Source organism: Trematomus bernacchii, unplaced genomic scaffold (genome assembly GCF_902827165.1).
Source record: "Trematomus bernacchii unplaced genomic scaffold, fTreBer1.1, whole genome shotgun sequence".
NCBI classification, from domain to species: domain Eukaryota; kingdom Metazoa; phylum Chordata; class Actinopteri; order Perciformes; family Nototheniidae; genus Trematomus; species Trematomus bernacchii.
In genome coordinates this window covers 1,486,045-1,505,205 of record NW_022987477.1, presented here as the reverse complement: position 1 = coordinate 1,505,205, position 19,161 = coordinate 1,486,045, and the positions used below count along the sequence as shown (strand labels likewise).

At 42.6% G+C, this 19,161-nt stretch overlaps 1 protein-coding gene across 2 annotated transcripts in view; it reads left to right on the top strand.

Moving 5' to 3' along the window:
- The window catches only part of plod2 (procollagen-lysine, 2-oxoglutarate 5-dioxygenase 2), a 28,604-nt gene extending 9,803 nt beyond the window's left edge, over nt 1-18,801 (top strand). The window contains exons 2-20 of one of the 2 annotated variants that reach the window (XM_034149320.1): nt 305-396; nt 1,099-1,235; nt 4,240-4,403; nt 5,972-6,084; nt 6,179-6,242; nt 6,487-6,584; nt 7,571-7,672; nt 9,429-9,554; nt 9,639-9,760; nt 10,478-10,582; nt 11,420-11,545; nt 12,132-12,273; nt 12,900-12,962; nt 14,111-14,224; nt 14,519-14,584; nt 14,838-14,942; nt 15,892-16,038; nt 16,524-16,649; nt 17,413-18,801. In XM_034149320.1, coding sequence (XP_034005211.1) covers nt 305-396; nt 1,099-1,235; nt 4,240-4,403; nt 5,972-6,084; nt 6,179-6,242; nt 6,487-6,584; nt 7,571-7,672; nt 9,429-9,554; nt 9,639-9,760; nt 10,478-10,582; nt 11,420-11,545; nt 12,132-12,273; nt 12,900-12,962; nt 14,111-14,224; nt 14,519-14,584; nt 14,838-14,942; nt 15,892-16,038; nt 16,524-16,649; nt 17,413-17,568 — 2,168 coding nt within the window. In that variant the 3' untranslated portion in view covers nt 17,569-18,801. The remainder of the gene's footprint in view (nt 1-304; nt 397-1,098; nt 1,236-4,239; nt 4,404-5,971; nt 6,085-6,178; nt 6,243-6,486; nt 6,585-7,570; nt 7,673-9,428; nt 9,555-9,638; nt 9,761-10,477; nt 10,583-11,419; nt 11,546-12,131; nt 12,274-12,899; nt 12,963-14,110; nt 14,225-14,518; nt 14,585-14,837; nt 14,943-15,891; nt 16,039-16,523; nt 16,650-17,412) is intronic. The other variant, XM_034149324.1, reaches the window with a different exon arrangement.
- The last annotated feature ends 360 nt before the right edge of the window (nt 18,802-19,161 follow it).

The following is a 19,161-nucleotide window of genomic DNA, read 5'->3' as shown; positions in this document are numbered from 1 at the left end:
TGAGATGTAGGTTTAGACTATGAAACCAAATAGCTGCCGGTTTGTTGACATAGGTCTGAGGTTTACAAGGAACTCGTTCCACAGAATAGGGAATCTCAATACTTATATAAGCGTCAAACACTAACCGTATTTCCGTGGATACCCTTCGATGTAAACCAGGCTCTCATTTCACAAACTAAAATGTCACTGTTTCCAGCTGAAAGAGTATCTCCGCACATCCCTATAATTTGGTCCGCAAAAAAATATGTGATGACTTTACGAGACCCATAAGTAAGTTTGTGGAAATGTTTTTCTTTCTTTGCAGAGAAATTGCTGGTTCTAACAGTCGCAACAGAGGAAACAGACGGATTCCTCCGCTTCATGAAGTCTGCAAACTACTTCAAGTACAATGTGAAGGTAAGATTCTAATAGTACACCCACAGTGTGTCCCAGCTTACGAGGCTGCTCTCTCTCTCACATAAACACACACAGAGCAGCCAAATGTTTTCATCCCACACCTCCCAAGATTGATTAGGCCTTTAAAAGGAAACAATGAAGTGCACCAAGCTGCAAAAACATCCATCTTAAAGGGATACTCCCCGATGTGGGTCCAGAATTCCCTTCTGAGGTTGAAACCAGCGGTGAAAGAAAACATTGTTGGAGGTCAGAGTTAGTGCAGCGCCTGCGTTTGCTCCATACTCTGCTTCTCTGTGTGACCCCGCAGTAATCTAACTCCTGCAGGCGCTCACTTCAAGCTACTTTTCTAGCCTTTTTGAGCCCTCAGCGGCCGACTTTTCGAGTTAATGTTGTCCATTTCCTGTTATGCTTTGCTTGATTATATTGCTTCTCCTGGCTTGGTGTGTCTCATCTTCGTCCAGAAAAACCAATGAGAGCAAATGTAGAGCTTTTTTCCGTTTACTGTTGCTCTACTGAGATAGTGCGGTTCTGTTTGTTGGCAGCACTGACACACAAGCTTATGAAATGTTCTAGCACTGGTTCAAAAGGGTAACATAATTGCCTTGAAGTACCAATCTTACTACACTTTAGAAGATGGGTGAAACATGTCTCCCCACTGTCAACATGTGATTTTTAGAGATTAAAACATATTTTCCGTCTCAGGTGTTGGGAATGGGAGAGCCGTGGAAAGGTGGAGACGTGGGCCGTTCTATTGGTGGAGGGCAAAAAGTCAGACTACTGAAGGAGGCCATGGAGGCGCTCGCTGACCAGGAGGATCTGGTTGTCCTTACCGTGGACAGGTACGTTGACAAAATGAGAAGCTCCCTATGGAGGGAACACAGGGATGTTAGTCTTTGCTGACCATTTACATGCACAACAACCTAAATAAACACACTTCAGGAAAGGGAAAACCCCAAAAAGCATAACAGGGCGTCTTTAAAGTGCCGTGTGCTGAAAGGTGCTGTATAAATAAACTTGCCCTGCCTTTAAAGACAGAAATTCCTAAGCCTATCTGTTCACCTTAAAATACAGTAGGGAGGTTCATTCCCTTGTTCTGATGTAATGTTTGCATCCAACAAAGAGTGTGTGTGTGTGTGTGTGTGTGTGTGTGTGTGTGTGTGTGTGTGTGTTGTGTGTGTGTGTGTGTGTGTGTGTGTGTGTGTGGTGTGTGTGTGGTGATGTGTGTGTGTGTGGGTGTGTGTGTGTGTGTGTGTGTTGTGTGTGTGTGTGCGTGCGTGTGTGTGTGCGGTGCGTGGTGTCGTCGTGTGTGTGTGTCTGTCGGTGTGTGTGTGTGTGTGTGTGTGTGTGTGTGTGTGTGTGTGTGTGTGTGTGTGTGTGTGTGTGTGTGTGTGTGTGTGTGTGTGTGTGTGTGTGTGTCTGTCGGTGTGTGTGTGTGTGTGTCGGTGTTTGTGTGTGTGTGTGTGTGGGTGTCTGTCTGTCGGTGTCGGTGTGTGTGTGTGTGTCGGTGTGTCGGTGTGTGTGTGTGTGTGTCGGTGTGTGTGTCGGTGTTGGTGTGTGTGTCTGTCTGTCTGTCTGTCGGTGTGTGTGTGTGTGTGTGTGTGTGTGTGTGTGTGTGTGTGTCTGTCTGTCGGTGTGTGTGTGTGTGTGTCGGTGTTTGTGTGTGTGTGTGTGTGTGTGTGTGTGTGTGTGTGGGTGTCTGTCTGTCGGTGTGTGTGTGTGTGTGTCGGTGTGTGTGTGTGTGTGTGTGTGTGTGTGTGTGTGTGTGTGTGTGTGTCGGTGTTGGTGTGTGTGTCTGTCTGTCTGTCTGTCGGTGTGTGTGTGTGTGTGTGTGTGTCGGTGTGTGTGTCTGTCGGTGTGTGTGTCTGTCGGTGTGTGTGTCTGTCGGTGTGTGTGTCTGTCGGTGTGTGTGTCTGTCGGTGTGTGTGTGTGTGTGTGTCGGTGTGTGTATGTGTCGGTGTTGGTGTGTGTGTGTGTGTGTGTCTGTCTGTCTGTCTGTCTGTCTGTCGGTGTGTGTGTGTGTGCGTGGGGGGGTGTGTGTGCCTGTGTGTCTGTCGGTGTGTGTGTGTGTCGGTGTGTGTGTATCTGTCGGTGTGTGTGTGTGTGTGTGTGTGTGCGTGTGTGCGTGTGTGCGTGTGTGCCTCTTCTTAGAGATTGTTTGTTCTGATTTAGCTTTGACTTGAAAATACTTCAAAACAAGAGAGGGATGCAGAACACCTTGAATTGCCGTGCAGATCTATACATTAGAAATTAAACTAATTGTCACAATCACAGACTATAACAGTTACCATGAGAGCGATGCCTCCCCACTGAGAGGAGATCACCTTTATTTAGCTTTACCCCCCCCCACTCATTCATGTAAAGGCATTATTACAGAGCGTCGGCAAGTATATGAGGGGAGTAATGTTCACTTGCAGGTAGCTGAATTATGACTTTTCAAAGCCGATGGAAAGTTTTACTGAGTTAATGTGAGTGGTTTAGAATAATAACAGCTTTGCAGGCCATATTTCCTCAAATGGAGCTCAAGATGATGATACTTAGTGCACCGTGTCACATGAATGATGTGAGCTATAATTGCTCTGCAAACTTGTCACACCCTTGAAACAGGTAATTGGAATGTTTTCCTGGAAGAAACTGCATCTGCACTTCACGGAAGATTATGAGACTTTTAAAATGTATTTTAAATATAATCATGCTCTTACAGTGTCTGCTTCAGTCACAGCCTTACATTGTGTCCCTAATGTAATTCACTCACTGAAATGTTAAGTGGAATTGAAATTCAGTCACTGTGTTGTTGGGCTTCTGAGCGCAGGCTGAAGTTCCTAAGAGAAAATGATTGCATGCCGATGCACATTAGGAATTGGCAGGACGTTCATGTGTATAGAAATGCCTTTTGAAACATTGAACCAGTTATTTGTGTCCCCATATTGCTAAATACCACACGTCTGTATGAAAATATGTTCGGTCCTTCTTTTAAAGAGGACCTAACTGTGCTTTTGCACAGGCAGTATGATACAATTAAAGAGCTTTTTGAACGAGACATGTCCCAGTAGAGACACTACATACTGATATGAACATGAAGAAGAGCAGAATAGGGCCCCTTTAAAAACAGACCATTTCATTCCAAGGCCATGTATTACATTTATTTTCTTATCATCCATTTTTTTAACTTGTCATGAATTCCAGATCATAAAAGATGGATGCAGTACAAGAAGCAGTAACTATGATTGATGGGTTAACAAGGGTCAGGGGGTGCGTTTAGGAACATGTGTCGGCCAGATGTGGACACAGTAGGACAGACAGGCTTCCTCACCTACATTACATTTCTCTTCCTCTCTGTACATACCTGGGAGGTGGCTTTCCCTTTTCCTGCCACCTCATATAAACTGTTTGTATACAGGAGAGGGTTGGTCCATTTTAGACTACTGTGTACAGTTCACTGGCACATGTGGAGAATCAAAGTCACACCCACGAGAGGACATTTTATAGCTCTGTGGAAATGAATTAGCGCTTTTACCGTTACGAACATTAGAAGTTTCCACATCCTAAAATATCTGCCCTTTGAGCAGAGTGCTTTTTAAACAGTCAGCACCATGTCCATTTAAAGGGTTGTGCATAGACCATGCATGCACTGGCATCGTTTTTGAGTATGTATATCCATTAAAAGCAGGACTCTTTGAAATACCTGACAGGAATATTGGCTCACTCATGAAGAATGTTCAATGTTTACAGGTAAGATTTAGATCTCAAACAAGTAGAAACCTAGGGTGTGTCAGATGAAGATAACACATTCTCAAAGGGTAAAGGAATGATTTGTTTTGTTTCCCCTTCACCTCTCCCTGTTAGCTATGATCTTATCTTTGCTGCGGGACCAGAAGAGATTCTCAGGAAGTTCCAGCAGGCCAATCACAAAGTGCTCTTCGCTGCAGACGGGCTGATCTGGCCGGATAAGAAGCTAGCTGACAAGTACCCGTCAGTCCGCAGTGGAAAGCGCTACCTCAACTCTGGAGGTGGGTTTTTAAAATTCTAAAAATGACAATGTTTGGACAGGTCACCGGACTAGACAGGCTTTAAACACATTGTTTGTATAATGCAAAGGTGATCCTCAAATACTCAACTGGCAGGTGACACTGTTTGGGTAACCTGGTGGTAAACACATAACTTCTGTGGGTGCGAAAAGGTTTATACTTTCCCCCTTTAGCTGTCAAACGTTGAAGACATGCAGGCCATGTAGGAATTCAGGGGGCTGAGCAGCAGTGAGGCCTCGCTGTTATTCGTCTAAAGAGTGGTGGGACGGCTTCAAGGAATAACAAACTGGAGTTGGTTTTAAAATATAAAACCGCAGGACTTTTATTAGTATCTCTTGGTTTAAATTGGATGTATATTTTCCCTGTAAACTGTCTCCTTGAGGTATTTCCTGTCCAAGAAGGGGAATGTTACTCTAGATTTCTATAGGTCACCCTCATTTCTGAACTGAATACATCCAAAGATAGTTAACAACAGCAGACAGTAACAGTACATTCATATCCATAATCCAGATGACATGGCAGACTGCATCCTGCCATTTGTCTAGGACTTCAAATGACTGGTTTCTCTGTGGTCACTGCCTCCCATGCTGGAGCGTAACTGCCGATCAGAGAACCTTTTTAGCATTCATTGTCATCGACATGTCATGTAGATTTGTCTTGGACCCTAGACTGTACCACAGTGTGTATAAAATTGCCGGTTTTGTTTGTGTTGCTAAAGCTACCTCCCAAGTGACCATTGGTAGAGTGTAATAGAGACCAGACACACACTACTGTGTCACAGAGACAACGGTATTTTGTTGAATTAATCAAGAGACAGTTGGTTTGTCAGTCTACTCTAAAACCAAGGTAATACTATAAACCTGAAACTAATGAGGGGCTTAGCAATAAGAGTTGCAAGATAGTCATATTTTTTTACGTTGCAGTCAGACTATTGTGCACAGGGTCCAGCAGAGCACACAATAGTTGTTTGGGTCAAAAATGCATGCCGTTCCCAGCACTCTCCGGGATTTTAAAGCCCTCATTTTGTGGCTAAGCTACCGACAATTTTGATTTGCATAAAATATCATGATTTCCTTTTTATTGCTCCTACTTTTTAGATGATGTCATCCGTTGACTTGTTTACAGCGTCTGGGAGTTTTACTTTTGCTTTAAATGATGGGATACAAAATGTCCAGCAACACAGGCAAACCCTGCAATCTGTCAGTGTGGTCAAGAGTCAGTGTGGTCAAGAGAGGGGAAAGAGAGGTGACCGGGTATAACTGTAGATTGCCATGAGAGTGTACATTTAAAGAGGATGTGAGATACTGGCACACAGTTATAACATATAGATTACAACTCTTACTGCACTCTGTTCTATCTACAGACTGTGGGAAGAGAGCGTCTCTGCCCATTTCTTGTGTGTTTGGGATTATTGCCAAAGATGTAAGGCATCCAGGCAGTATACTGTAATTGTCACCAACAGTCTACCAGTCGTGTATAACCTTGTAAACGTTTCTCAAGCGTATACTTTTCCCCGAGGATATGCGTTTGACGGTGTTTATTGCTTTCAGGCATAATTGGATACGCCCCGTTTATAAACAAGGTTGTTACACAGTGGAACCTCCATGATAATGATGACGACCAGCTCTTCTACACCAAAATATACGTGGATCCTTTACAGCGAGTAAGTATCTCATGTCAAAGCCAACACTTAATAAGAGATGATATCCATATTACAAACTGGATGGCATAATAATCTACTTTTTCATGTCTCCCAGCACACTCTCAATATGACTTTGGACCACAAGTGCCAGATTTTCCAGAACCTGAACGGGGCCGTTGGTGAGAAATCTCAGAAATTGAATTCAAATAAATGTCCTGCTTATGTTTTTTATTTGGCTAAGCTAACTTCAACCAACATGATACTGTCTTGCTCCTACACTCTGTTAAACGCAACAACAAATTCTGAGTACTTGTAGGCTTGGCAGTGTACCGTCTAAGTTATAAACCTTCACAGCCTCAGCCCATGTGGTGAGTCGATTTACATTTCCTAACTTGAAATGTATCTTGTTCCTCTTTTTGGCAGACGAAGTGCTTCTCAAGTTTGGAACAAACCTCGTAAGAGTTAGAAACACCGTGTACGACTCTCTGCCAGTGGTTGTCCATGGAAACGGAAATACTAAAGTAAGTAAGACACCCTCCGGCACACCTAACACAGTACGTATGGCACAGATGAAATACTTTCAAGTTACACCTCTACGACATTAGCTTTGTTTTTTATTGTTGAACTCATTTCCATTTGCAGACAAGTTTCTGTTACCAAAGATTTTCAGCGCACCACTTCAAGAAATATCAAAACTGTGCATATGATAGTTTCCAGTAGTACGGAGCCAGCTCTTTATTCAGTGGAGGTTTGGCTAAAACTATAGGCTGCAAGGCCATGTGGGCCCCATTTTATTTTCTCCATCACTCTGGGTAAATTACAGTAATGGTCTTAGCATGCTGAAACGCAGGATGACCGTGTGCTATCATGAACTTGTGGAGCTTTTCTCTTTCCGTCCCCCCATCTCTTCACACGTCACCACCACCAGCTGCCTCTCTCTGGCCTTCCTTGGTAATGAACCAAACCCGACAAACTATTGAGTCATTATTCCCGGAGAAGCTCAACACCCCAGGAGTTCACAGACTCCTTAACCTAGCTGTGGTTCTGACCATTTCAGCTGCCTGGCTGGATTACCAACCATTCGTTTATTTTTCCAGTTATAATGCAGAGTTCATCTTGGAAACAATCTGATACTGAGATCTGTTAGCAGTAATGCACGGAAACTACTATCTTCCAGATGAATGTGCAACTTTTGGTTCACACTAAATACAGAGCATAGATAATAATAGTCACAATGTTGAATTATAAAGACAACCGAGAAAAAAAGGGATAATTACACAAGTCGTCTCCATTTCTCTAGGATACACATGTATGGCACTGTGTGTCAGATTCTTCCTGATCAAATTTCAACAATAAATTACTCGGTTGAATATCCACATATTCCAACCTAACAAATCCTAAGAGATAAGAGAGCTCCACTGAATCACAGAAAATATCTAAAGTCTTTGCTCATGCTGATATAAATGTAGTGTAACCTGGCATTGACCTGCTCTTCTTTCCTTTACAGATATACTTGAACCACTTGGCCAACTACGTCCCCAACACATGGAACTATGAGCATGGCTGCAGCCACTGTGACGACGACATTCTGGATTTATCTCAGTTAAAAGTAAGGGCGATTCAATTCAATCATTTCCCCTCTATTTGCTTTGTTGATTTTTAAAGTGCTGCTGTGGAAACTGTGTATCAGTCCACCTCCCTGCGGGCACAGGAAAGCATCAAATATGTCTTGGTCTTCCAGCATGACCCATCCATCTATCAGTGACCGTCTAGACAGTCGGGGTGGTGCCCAGCTTGTCCTATTTCAACAGATATGCTCTTTCAAACGGTGCTGCACACACTGCCTTCCCAACAATAATAGGTTACGTGCCCGTTGGTCCTTTTGGACCCTTTTAAAAGAGCATACGTGCCAGGGGAAACTACTTGGAGGAAAAAGGAAGCATTGCAGTGCTGTGGTGCAGGATATGGCTTCTGGGGTTTTAAGAAGGGCTCATTTAAAGGGGTGTCACTGTCAACCAGCCTGCCTTTTAGTGGGCTTCTCAGTATGGGTTTTATCCACCATAGTAAGTTAAGTGGTTACGCTGGAAATTTGACACGGGGTTCAGCAAAGGCTGGGACGTATAGCTGCAGGAATGGCAGGCACTAGAATATGTCTCTGTCAACAGTATTGTGAAACTTTAATTCAGTTTTTTCTGTTTATTGCAAATGAGTTTGGTACAATCCTGTTCAGTGTTACAAAATGTACCCCATGCACTTTACAAACACATTGTCTCTCACATATTACTGAATCCTGTATCTTATTACCTTTCCTGCAATTCTGTAGGGCTCCATAAAAAAAAAATCCTTAACTAGTAGAACTGGAGCGGATTCAATGCAAACCCAGCTACATGAAAGGCATCTCTGTGAACGCTGCTCTCAGTGACCTTCCATAATGAATGCAGAAAAATGCTGCTTTGCAATAATAGGGAAGTTAGTGTGGACGTTTCACTCCGCTGTGCCTCTCTGTGTTTTGTCTGTAAGATTAGGTCAAGTGGAAACACTGGTCATACAGTGTCCAGGCCTTTCTTTTGGGGTAAAACCAGGTCACCTACTGATTAGCTTGGTGCTTTGTGTACTTTGGTTTTGGGCTTAAGCTTTTGCAAAGATACTCTGAGTGTTGCAACACTATTATATACTGCGGGAGCCACTCTCAACTTACTCCTGTCTGCTTTAATAGATGCTTTAGTTATACTTTTCCGTGCCCTTTTTGCCACTCCTTTCCTTTCGCTGCCTGTCCACTGTACGTCCGTAAGAATTTAGGCTGACATTGGCAAGATGCTTGACATCCCTCTGCATGTGCATGAAGCACAGTAATTGTGGAACTTGCAAATTAGACGGTTCGGCTCGGATCCCTTTTCATCCCGGGTCCAGACCGTTGCTGTGAACTGGTCAAGAGGATGAGGAGAGCAGACTGAGCTGTGTGGGCTGGAGCTGAGGGTCATGGGAAAATGTTTCCTCCTTTCTTCTCTGTGTCGCTTGCTGTTTGTGTTTAAAGAGTATTCTTCGCCTGTCCGAGCCATTATTTTGTACATGAACTGTCTTCTGAAAAGAGCAATACGTGGCAACTTGGATAGAATTCCTGATAGACTCCAACTGACCTATCTGCACCACTCATAAATGTTAACAATTGTTCTTTTAAGATAACAGAGAAAGTGACATTAAAGCAAACAGAATGTGTTAATGGCCGACATCTGCTGCAACTTTAAAGTTTGTTTCCGTCTGAAGGGAAATGTCAAATCCTCCATGATTCATCTTTAAACAGAGTTCCTACACCAAGACCTGTCGTGTGAAGTAATGCTAATTTGTCTTCTCTCTAATGTAAACAGGAGTATCCGAATGTTTTGGTTGGAGTGTTCATCGAGCAGCCGACCCCGTTCCTTCCTGAGTTCTTCCACCGGCTGCTGACACTGGACTACCCCAAAGATAAACTCAAAGTCTTTGTCCACAACAATGTGAGTGTGTGCAGCTGCAGATCTCTACCGTGCATTGGTCCTTACATTTGGCTTCTAACGCATTAATATTGGCTCTCTGCTCAGGAGGTTTACCACGAGAAGCACATCCAGAAGTTCTGGGAAGAGAACCGGAATGTGTTCAACACTTTCAAGGTTGTGGGACCGGAGGAAAATCTGAGCCAAGGAGAGGCCAGGAACATGGGCATGTATGTCTCTAAATCCATCATCTCTAGGAACCTGTGGTTTAAAGAACACATGATGAAACCAGATGATGGTGCTTTTGGCCCCAGAAGGAAGCCTTGCATGTTAAATGACTAGTTCCTCTAGATGGTGCTTGAAGGATGGGTATTTATTGAAAACAAACCACTTAGTATCCAAACAAATGTTAATGCATAGCTTCCCAGGTGGCTACGACAGGCTCTCTTTGCACCAAGATGTTCCCATTAAACTTTATTTATGTCGGCTCACTAGTAACATCTGCAGAGTTGTAATAATGTGTCCTTTCTTGGCTCAAGCCTACAGGATTGTGCACAGTCAGTGACATACTGCAGCTTTTCTCCCTGATTCCTCCGACAGTATATTGCTCAATGTTTAGTGAAGGTCTGTTGCTACAGTGATAATTCAATCACAGAGATCCTATCAAAAACAAAGTATGCCTTTAAAAGGACAGCCCTATAATGAAGAAGTCAAAGGTTTATTACCGGTCTCTAATCTTCTAAAAAATCACATTATCCGCTGGAGGCTTGAGGAGAGTCAGCACGAGAGTCTAGGTCTGCAATTGAAGATGGCATCTTATACTTAGTCGCTGATAAACTCTAACTTGTGAGCGTGATTACTACCAAGTATTTAATTGACTGTAATCAGCCGTGGATCCAATAATCACTACTTTCTCTGCTATGTCTGTTTTTTCTGGGTTTCATTAGGGATATTTGCCGTAAGGATGTTACGTGCGACTTCTACTTCAGCATGGATTCAGACGTGATGCTCACCAACAGACAGACACTGAAGCTCCTCGTGGAGCAGAACAGGTAATCATATGGTAGCTGGAATAGAAACCACACTGGAACCGGTTCAACGAGCCTCCCTGGTACAGTAGTTGTTGTGATCGTTGAAGCATTGAAAGTGGCAGAACCACAGAAACATTACAGGCGAGTGAATGAAAGTTTAAAAACAGCCGCTCTGGCTTCCTGTTTTCGACTGGGCACATGGAAACCGTGATCGAGTCTGTTGCACTAACCTCGAAATGCCACTTTGCATTATACACAAAAACAAACAGCTGGTGATTTTAAAGAAACCTTCCCATAAACTGGATGTCTTTGTGCCAGTGGCATGGCATTGTGACCTGAAGGCATGCAGCGTAAAACCCCTTCAGGTTATTTAAAGAGTGCATGAGAACTCTCTGCTGGCACTCAAGTTATAGGAGGGAAATGCCAGTTTCTCCACCAAAATAAACGTTTGCATTATTATACTCCATATCAACCAACACTATGATTTATGGTTCCATTATTTCTACCCAGCCAAGTTGATTTCATAAAAGAAAATCCATGTCATTGTGGTTTTGGTTCGTAAGAGAAAAAGAACAGCAGTGGAAAAACACATTGTTAATCTGGGTCTATGTCAAATTCAAAGAAACAGAGCAGATTCGTGGCTTAGAAAAACAGCACACCGTTATACTGGATCCACTCGAGCATGATTTGCAGCTATGGTTTTCATTATTTCCCCAATATGATAAGTTGGCCGCGATTATATCTTTCCAGAGAGGTTCATGTCCTCCATGCAGCAAGACCTCTCCGTGCAAAGTCACTGATCTTTATCTGCTCTGACAGAATTACCATCTCCACACTCTGCCTCCCGCCTCCCTACAGGAAAATAATTGGTCCCCTTGTCACCCGCCACGGCAAGCTGTGGTCCAACTTCTGGGGAGGCTTGAGTCTGGATGGTTATTACGCTCGCTCCGAAGATTACATCGACATTGTGCAGAGAAAACGTGTGTAAGTGCAGAAGGATACACACAATGTTTGCATTTGTATGGTTCACACACCAGTATGATCGCTCATAAATCTTTAGCATTGTGATGAAATAGTTATCTCATGCATGGCCCACATATGATCCCTTCTATAGGAGCACCATCCTGGAGTCCTGTCACTAAAGCCACAATCAATGATTTAGTACTGTACATTAAAGCCCGAGGCGTTTCATTTCTCCTCTCTTTTTTTTATGTGTTTAAAAATAAGTTGAAATGGTGCCCAGATGGTGCACATTTAGACGTTCCCCCGCCACAGGAGAAACCCAGATTTAATCACCCGCGACCCTGTGGGCAGGAAGACAGTCTTCAGTCTCCTCCTGTGTGTGGGCAGAGAGGGTCAGGATCTGGAGATAGCATACACCTCAAAGACAAAAAGGGTAAAGCAAGTCGAATTGGTCGTGTCAAACTGAGGGGGTACATTTCAGGGGAACCAAACGTCCCCCAAATAGTCAGCTAATGTTAACTGAACAGATACAAAATGCTCCTGCAATGCACCTGCAGTTTTAACAGCAATGTAACACTTCTTCTTATCTCTGTCTTGGTGTTTCTAGGGGTTTGTGGAACATTCCTTTCATGGCCCATGTATACCTCGTCAAAGGCAGCACCTTGAGGAATGAACTGAAGGAGAAGAACTACTTTGTGCTGGGGAAACTAGACCCAGATATGGCTCTTTGTAGAAATTCCAGAGAAATGGTAAGAAAACTCAACCTCCATCTTCAGGGATATGTGCATCAGATATTATAGTGGTGTAGCGTTTATAAAAAGATGTCTGCATGAAAGGCAAAGCTACCGTTAGGTGTATTTATACGATGCATTACTACCCTGACAAAGTCAACGCTTCAACGGAAACCAAAGTCTGGCAAGTATAAGTGGTTTGAAATGTCTTTGTCTAAAGTCAAGGCATGAACCACCTCTGTTTACAGTTGCTCTCTGGTGCATTCATGTTCTCTTCTCCACTTCTATCCCAGAATCCTTCACTTTCTCTTGCTCGTGTCCACACACAGCTGCAATGCCATGCTTAAAAAAGATTGTCTTGTCTCTTTTCCCTTATAAACTGATCCTCCAGATGGGTTTTCTTTTATCACTCACATGTCATCTATAACAACTACCATGTCGGATCCAAACTTGGTGTACATCTGGATCGCTTGGTCTTTTTCCCAGCATGCATGTTTCCCATGTTAACCCACAAAAACATCAGCTTCAGAGGGAACCTTGGTCTTTTGTCAGGCGCATGTACGTGAAATATTTCATGAGTCACCCTGTCTCTTATTCTGCAACGATATTTTTGTTATTTACCCAATGCTTCTCCTTTATTTTAGACCAGTCACAGAGAAAAAGACTCCCCTTCTCCGGAATCATTCCATATGCTCAGGCCCCCAAAGGTTCTCCATTTGTTTTGATTATTCTGCTTTCTGAAACATACATTTCCAATGGGTTAGCAACTAAGAGCCACTCTTAAGCAGTGGCTCATTTCAGGCAGACTCTTGCAAAAGCAATGCAACCGAATGAGAATATATTGGCCCCGTCTACGGTCAATTCTGTAAAAGAGAGGGTATTTATTCAGTAGAATGCTAAGAATGAATGTTTCTTAATTGCTGTATTCTCCATTGGAAGAAAAACAAGCATTATTTCAGATTTGGCAGTTACATATCAAATGCAATATGTGGTCGCTGCCTATATGCTTACATAAGAAATCAGGATGCCTAGCAGCTCCTTGGAAATTGATGTTGACATATGCTTTAGTCTAGGTCTAAAATCTGATATTTGTCCAAGCTAAAAGGTATAAATATCCTGTATTTCCAATGGCATCCAAGAGTAGATGGAGTAGAGAGAAGGTTGGAGTCCCCTGTCCTGATGCTTTACCCCAAACCAACAGGAAACATATGTAACCATCTGCTCCCTGAACACACCGACTGATCTCAGACTAGGCTCAATCCACATTTCCTTTCACTCGTGTAAACCATCTGGTCCAAATCACAGCTTTCACAAGATTAATTTGTACATAAATTGGAAACATGCACTAAGAAAACAAAAGTGCTATTCATCTATTCTCTTCAAAGCCTAGTCTGATAGAGTCGAAACCCCCCGAACACAGCGTGCTTCACTGTAGAGGGAATATTATTCCTGGATTTGCTTCATCCCAAGCTTCTCCCCTGTCTCACCCCACTGCCCGACCCTGTCCTGTTCCCCTCCCACCCAAACCCATAAATAATCCTAGATTATTTATCTATCTCTTTTGGTTCTATCCAAGTTCAACCCACTTGATTTCAGTGTGTTAAAATACACTTAAATCATACTTAATTCTTGGGCAAATGAAGCTTTAGAGTAGTTTGCCACGAGTAACGGTTTGTCAGTTTTAATGCCAGTGCTTAGCATTGATGAGTTAGCATAATAAGGCTATTACCTGCAGAGCGTTTATGTGCATGTATTACAGTTATGTAGATCTGTTAGAAATCCTGCCTGTGAGACATTAAAGAGATTTTAACTTTGTGTGAAACTGACTGAACTTTTCCCCCCCCGTCTGCTGCAGGGAGTCTTCATGTACATAACAAACCGTCACGACTTTGGGAGGCTCATTTCCACAGCCAATTATAACACTTCTCATTATAACAATGACTTGTGGCAGATATTTGAAAACCCCACGGTAAGTCATTATGATCTCGCATTATTCTCGTTGCACAAAGAAACCTATTATTGTTCCGAATGGCTGAGATAAACAGCAGCCACCTGTAAAAAGGTTATTAGCCATAATGGAAGGATTACAGATGTGAGGTAATGACTTCAGCGTGATAAGACTCCTGACTGATAAGGCTCTGTGATTCACGACTGTATTTATCACGCTGGGACCTGCCCTGTGGGAGAGGGGATTATTTCACTGAGGTATTTAGGTCAGCAAAAGAAGTCCAAGAGAAAAAACTAAAAAGTGTTCTCGTTGCAGGACTGGAAGGAGAAGTACATCCACTCGAACTACTCTCGAATTTTCACTGAGAACGTCATGGAGGAGGTTCGTTTTCATTCGTTTGCATCTGTGTTAGACTGAGAGAAAGTGAAAGAATGACATCATGTCGCCTACATCTGGTTTTTAACATGCAGGGATTAAATTACAGCCCGCCAAGCTTAAGGTGAAGGTGTGAATCAAGTCTGCAGCTCTCAGTGGTCTCATTGTGTGTGTGTGTGTGTGTGTGTGTGTGTGTGTGTGTGTGTGTGTGTGTGTGTGTGTGTGTGTGTGTGTGTGTGTGCGTGTGTGTGTGTTGCAGCCTTGCCCAGATGTCTTCTGGTTCCCAGTCTTCTCACAGAAGGCCTGTGATGAAATCGTGGAGGAGATGGAGCACTACGGTTCTTGGTCGGGGGGAAAAAATGAGGTTAGTGCTGTTACTGAACACAGGGCTTTAGTCAACACATGTATTTTCTCTGGGGTTGGGTTCACACATCTTTGTAAGGGCAAGAATGTGTGAAGGATAATATTATGGCTCCAATTCATTACACTCTGAAGAACCAGTGTATAAGATGTACTGTCAGAAATTGAATTTTAAGAGGCTTGTAAAGCAAACATTTTTTCACAAGAGTATAAAACATTGTGATTCATTATTGTATCCTGCTTATATAATCAACATTTACTCTTTAAAAAAGCTCATTTCTAACCTTCAAAAGATGCCACCCTAACCCTAACCCTAACCCTAAAAAACGTTCACAACAATTGCCTGAGTTACATAATTATGATAGTAAAGATGAAGCGTTCTGTGTCTTGTGGGTTTTTGTAATGAATCCAAGCCACGCACCAATAAAAAGACGTGTCCTTGTAAAATTTACGATAACAGACACGTCTTGTTTGCTGTCTTTGATGTTGGGGTGGGCTGTTACTTTCAAGCTACCTTTCACACCCTTTTATGGGGTGGGGGTTACATGGTAGCCAGATGTAAAAGGAGATGTTGTCCTTTCTTAGCTACAACTCGGTCTTATTTTTAGGAAAGGCATGACTTGAGTCAGGGCACTCATGCTTAATTGTATTTCCATCATTTAAATATTACCAAATAAATCATGTTTATGGTGTTTATTTCAAGTGGCCTGTTTTATGTAGTTTGAAATTGGTAATTAACGTGTCTAAAAGTTTGCCTGGAAGACTGAATATGTACGGATACTTCGACCAACTCTGTTTCGAATGGGCTATTAAGCTTCATGCAGTCAGACTGAAGTACAGCCTGAGGATTTAAAGACACACACGTCCTCATCATCATCATCATCATCACTTCACACACTGAGGATGGTGGGTCGTTAATCACGGTGTGTTTTATTTTCTATCCTTTTTCTCAGGACAAGCGCATCTCCGGAGGCTACGAGACGGTGCCGACGGACGACATCCACATGAAGCAGGTCGGCTACGAGAAAGAGTGGCTGCACTTCATCCGGGAGTTCATATCGCCCGTCACGTTAAAGGTGTTCTCCGGCTACTTCACTAAGGTGAGTGTCATAAAAAGTGACATAAAAAGTGAAAACCAAGTCTATTTGCCTAAAGAAAGTTCATTTGTTTCATGAAACGTGTTTTTACATGCCGGGAAAGTGGCATTCTTTTATGAGATGTGTGATTTAGGGTAGCTGACATGTTTTCCTGTCTGTCAAGAGGACATTCAGCTCATTTCCAGGTTCATATTTGTATTTTGTGGCTATACTCTGACACCTTAATGTTCAAAAAGTGCTATTAAGTGTTGTAATTGGTCAACCATTAAGATATGTCCCGCCCCTTAGCCTATCACGTACAATGTGTTGGAGCTCTAGCCAATAGAAGAACAAGTGTTAAGTAGTGATGTCACTATGAACCCATAGTTTAAGCCTTTGCAGACCATGTACATGCACACACACCTTTATAAAACACTACAGAAATGCCTCTTCAAAGATAGATGTATGGACTGTCAGCTGACTTGATGTATTCCTGCTCTTCATCACAGGGATACGCTGTGATGAACTTCGTGGTGAAATACACACCTGAGAGGCAGGCGTACCTGAGGCCCCATCACGACTCCTCCACCTTCACCATCAACATCGCCCTCAATGCCAAAGACACAGACTTTCAGGTAAGGACTTGTTCATGGGGGGGGGGGGGCATGATGACATTAGAGCGCTAAGCCTGAATTATGTACGATGAGATTGCCCACATACTGTACATCAGTGGGGGTCAAACTCAAGGCCCGTCACTTCATTTTCTGTGGCCCGCAAGAGCTCTGAAAGAATATAATACGTTTATCATACGGTTACATGCCGCTTTACAAAAGCACATTGCCCATAAACTACATGTCCCACAATGCATTTCATTTGTGACATACGCACAGAAGAGACTTGCAATTATTTGCCCTAGACTTCTGCTTTCAGACGTAGTTAATTATGAAGTTATTATCCAAACCGATAATAATCCAATGCAGAGGCAATAATGTAATATATACATTTTATATATAATATACACTACCAGTCAAAAGCTTGGATACACCTTCTCATTCAATGGTTTTTGTTTATTTGAATTGTTTTCTACTTTGTATATTAATACTGAAGACATCAAAACTATAAAAGAACACACATGGAATTATCTAGTTAACAAAAAAGCGTAAACAAATCCAAAGTAGCCCCCTTTTGCCTTGATGACAGCTTTGCACACGCTTGGCTTCATGATGTAGTCACCTGGAATTTGTACTGGTACTGTATGTATATTTTTGTATAGTCTTAAAGTTATAGCCGGCCCTTTGAGTGCAACCATAATGCGAATGTGGCCGGCGCTGAAATTGAGTTTGACACCCCTGTTGTACATCATCTTCTCTGAAATCTGAACCTTTTCTCCTGTTTCAGGGTGGGGGTTGCCGTTTCCACAGGTACAACTGCTCCGTAGCTTCATCCAGGAAAGGGTGGAGCCTCATGCACCCGGGGCGCCTGACCCACCTCCACGAAGGCCTGCACACCACCAACGGCACCCGCTACATCGCAGTGTCCTTCATCGACCCTTGAACTGACCCTCTACTGTACATTTGACCGTGCTTTGCTTTTTTTTCTGTCATGTTTGTTTTGTCCTTTGATGTTTCGTGCCCTGGATGTTTGGCTGATGATATTCTATTTAAGAAAGCAAAAAGCTTTTAAAAAAAGGAATAAGTAATTGCATTACAGGAATCTCTGTCAAACAGAGTGGCGAGTGGAAAGGAGAGAAAACCAACACCTCAGATACACAAGTGATAGAGATTGAAATACCGTTTCTACGCTCCCATTTCCATTCAAACCATACCTTTTTTAGATTCAAAACCAACTTCCTAGCTGGATGTGTTGGTCCTTGTCATGATTTTCACAATATTAACATTGTCATGGTAACCGTCATTGCCACACACTGGTTGATAGCAGCTAGCTGTACCGTGCTAACATGCATATAGCTGTTTGTATTTGAGGTAAAAAGTCGTAAAGGTCCCATGTCATGCTTTTCTGGTTATCACCCGTCCCCTTGTGTGTTATGAAGGTTTGTCTGCATGTAAACGGTCTGCAGAGTCACAAACCCTCAAAGTACACCCTGTAGCGAGTAAAACTCTAACACAGAAAAGACCTGTCTCTGCTGCCCCAGAACGCCTCGTTGGAGATTTCTCTTTTTCTTCCTGGGTACAGTGACGTGCCCATACCCAAATGGACCCATTGGTCCAAATTGACCAATCCGTCCAACAAGCCGTTTAGGACAGAGAGTGAATACACATACTTTACAGAGATGCTGTATGAGAAACCAATGTGAGTTTGGAACATTGCACAATATACATTTATTTCAGTAGACCTCAACAATGGAATTATGATCAGTAGAAATGGCCATGACATGGGACCTTTAAAAGAAAATGACGACTGGTGCTTATCAACCCTCCATTTCTCTGCTTTTGATATTTCTAAAAGTGTTTTTCTACCCTAAAACTGTTCAGGTCACAATTGTGATTTTAACTTTAAAGTTGCATACGTACCACCAGTGGAAAATGAATCTATTTTTGGATTTTTGCACACCAGAAAAAAACAGCAGAGTTCAATATGAATTCTGTTTTATTGAAGTTCAGCGTTTTGTTTTTACTTGAAAGGTTTTTTTTTTGTAAATTTGCAACAGCTTTTCTAAAGACATTTCTGCATTATTTTTCTGAGAGATATGTGTGAATGGTTTTTGAAATTTAGCAAGTTGTTTAACTTATTGTCAAAATGTAATAAAAGTCTTTATAAAAAATGAAATACTTTCTTGTCGTCTGCATCGTCAAAACTGAATTTTGCATTTACAGAACGCAATTTTTTTTCTTTCTACAAACTCAGCGTACGGTAACTACACAAAGGAGCTCCAGGAATCCTCTGTGTCTCTTGGCAGATACAAAGAAAAGTCTGGAAAAGATCCCTCCCCACCGCAGACAGACTTTCATTGTGTTATCACCGAATCAGTTGGTCTTAAAAGTCAGTCAAGTGGTTCTCCATGAAACGCGTCACATGTTGAAACGATCAGGCGGCGGGGTGTGTACCACTCTGCTGCTAAGTGTTTGGTGAGATGATGTACATCGGTGCAAATGTAGTTCAGTTTACTTTGGGGGCTCAGTGTAAACA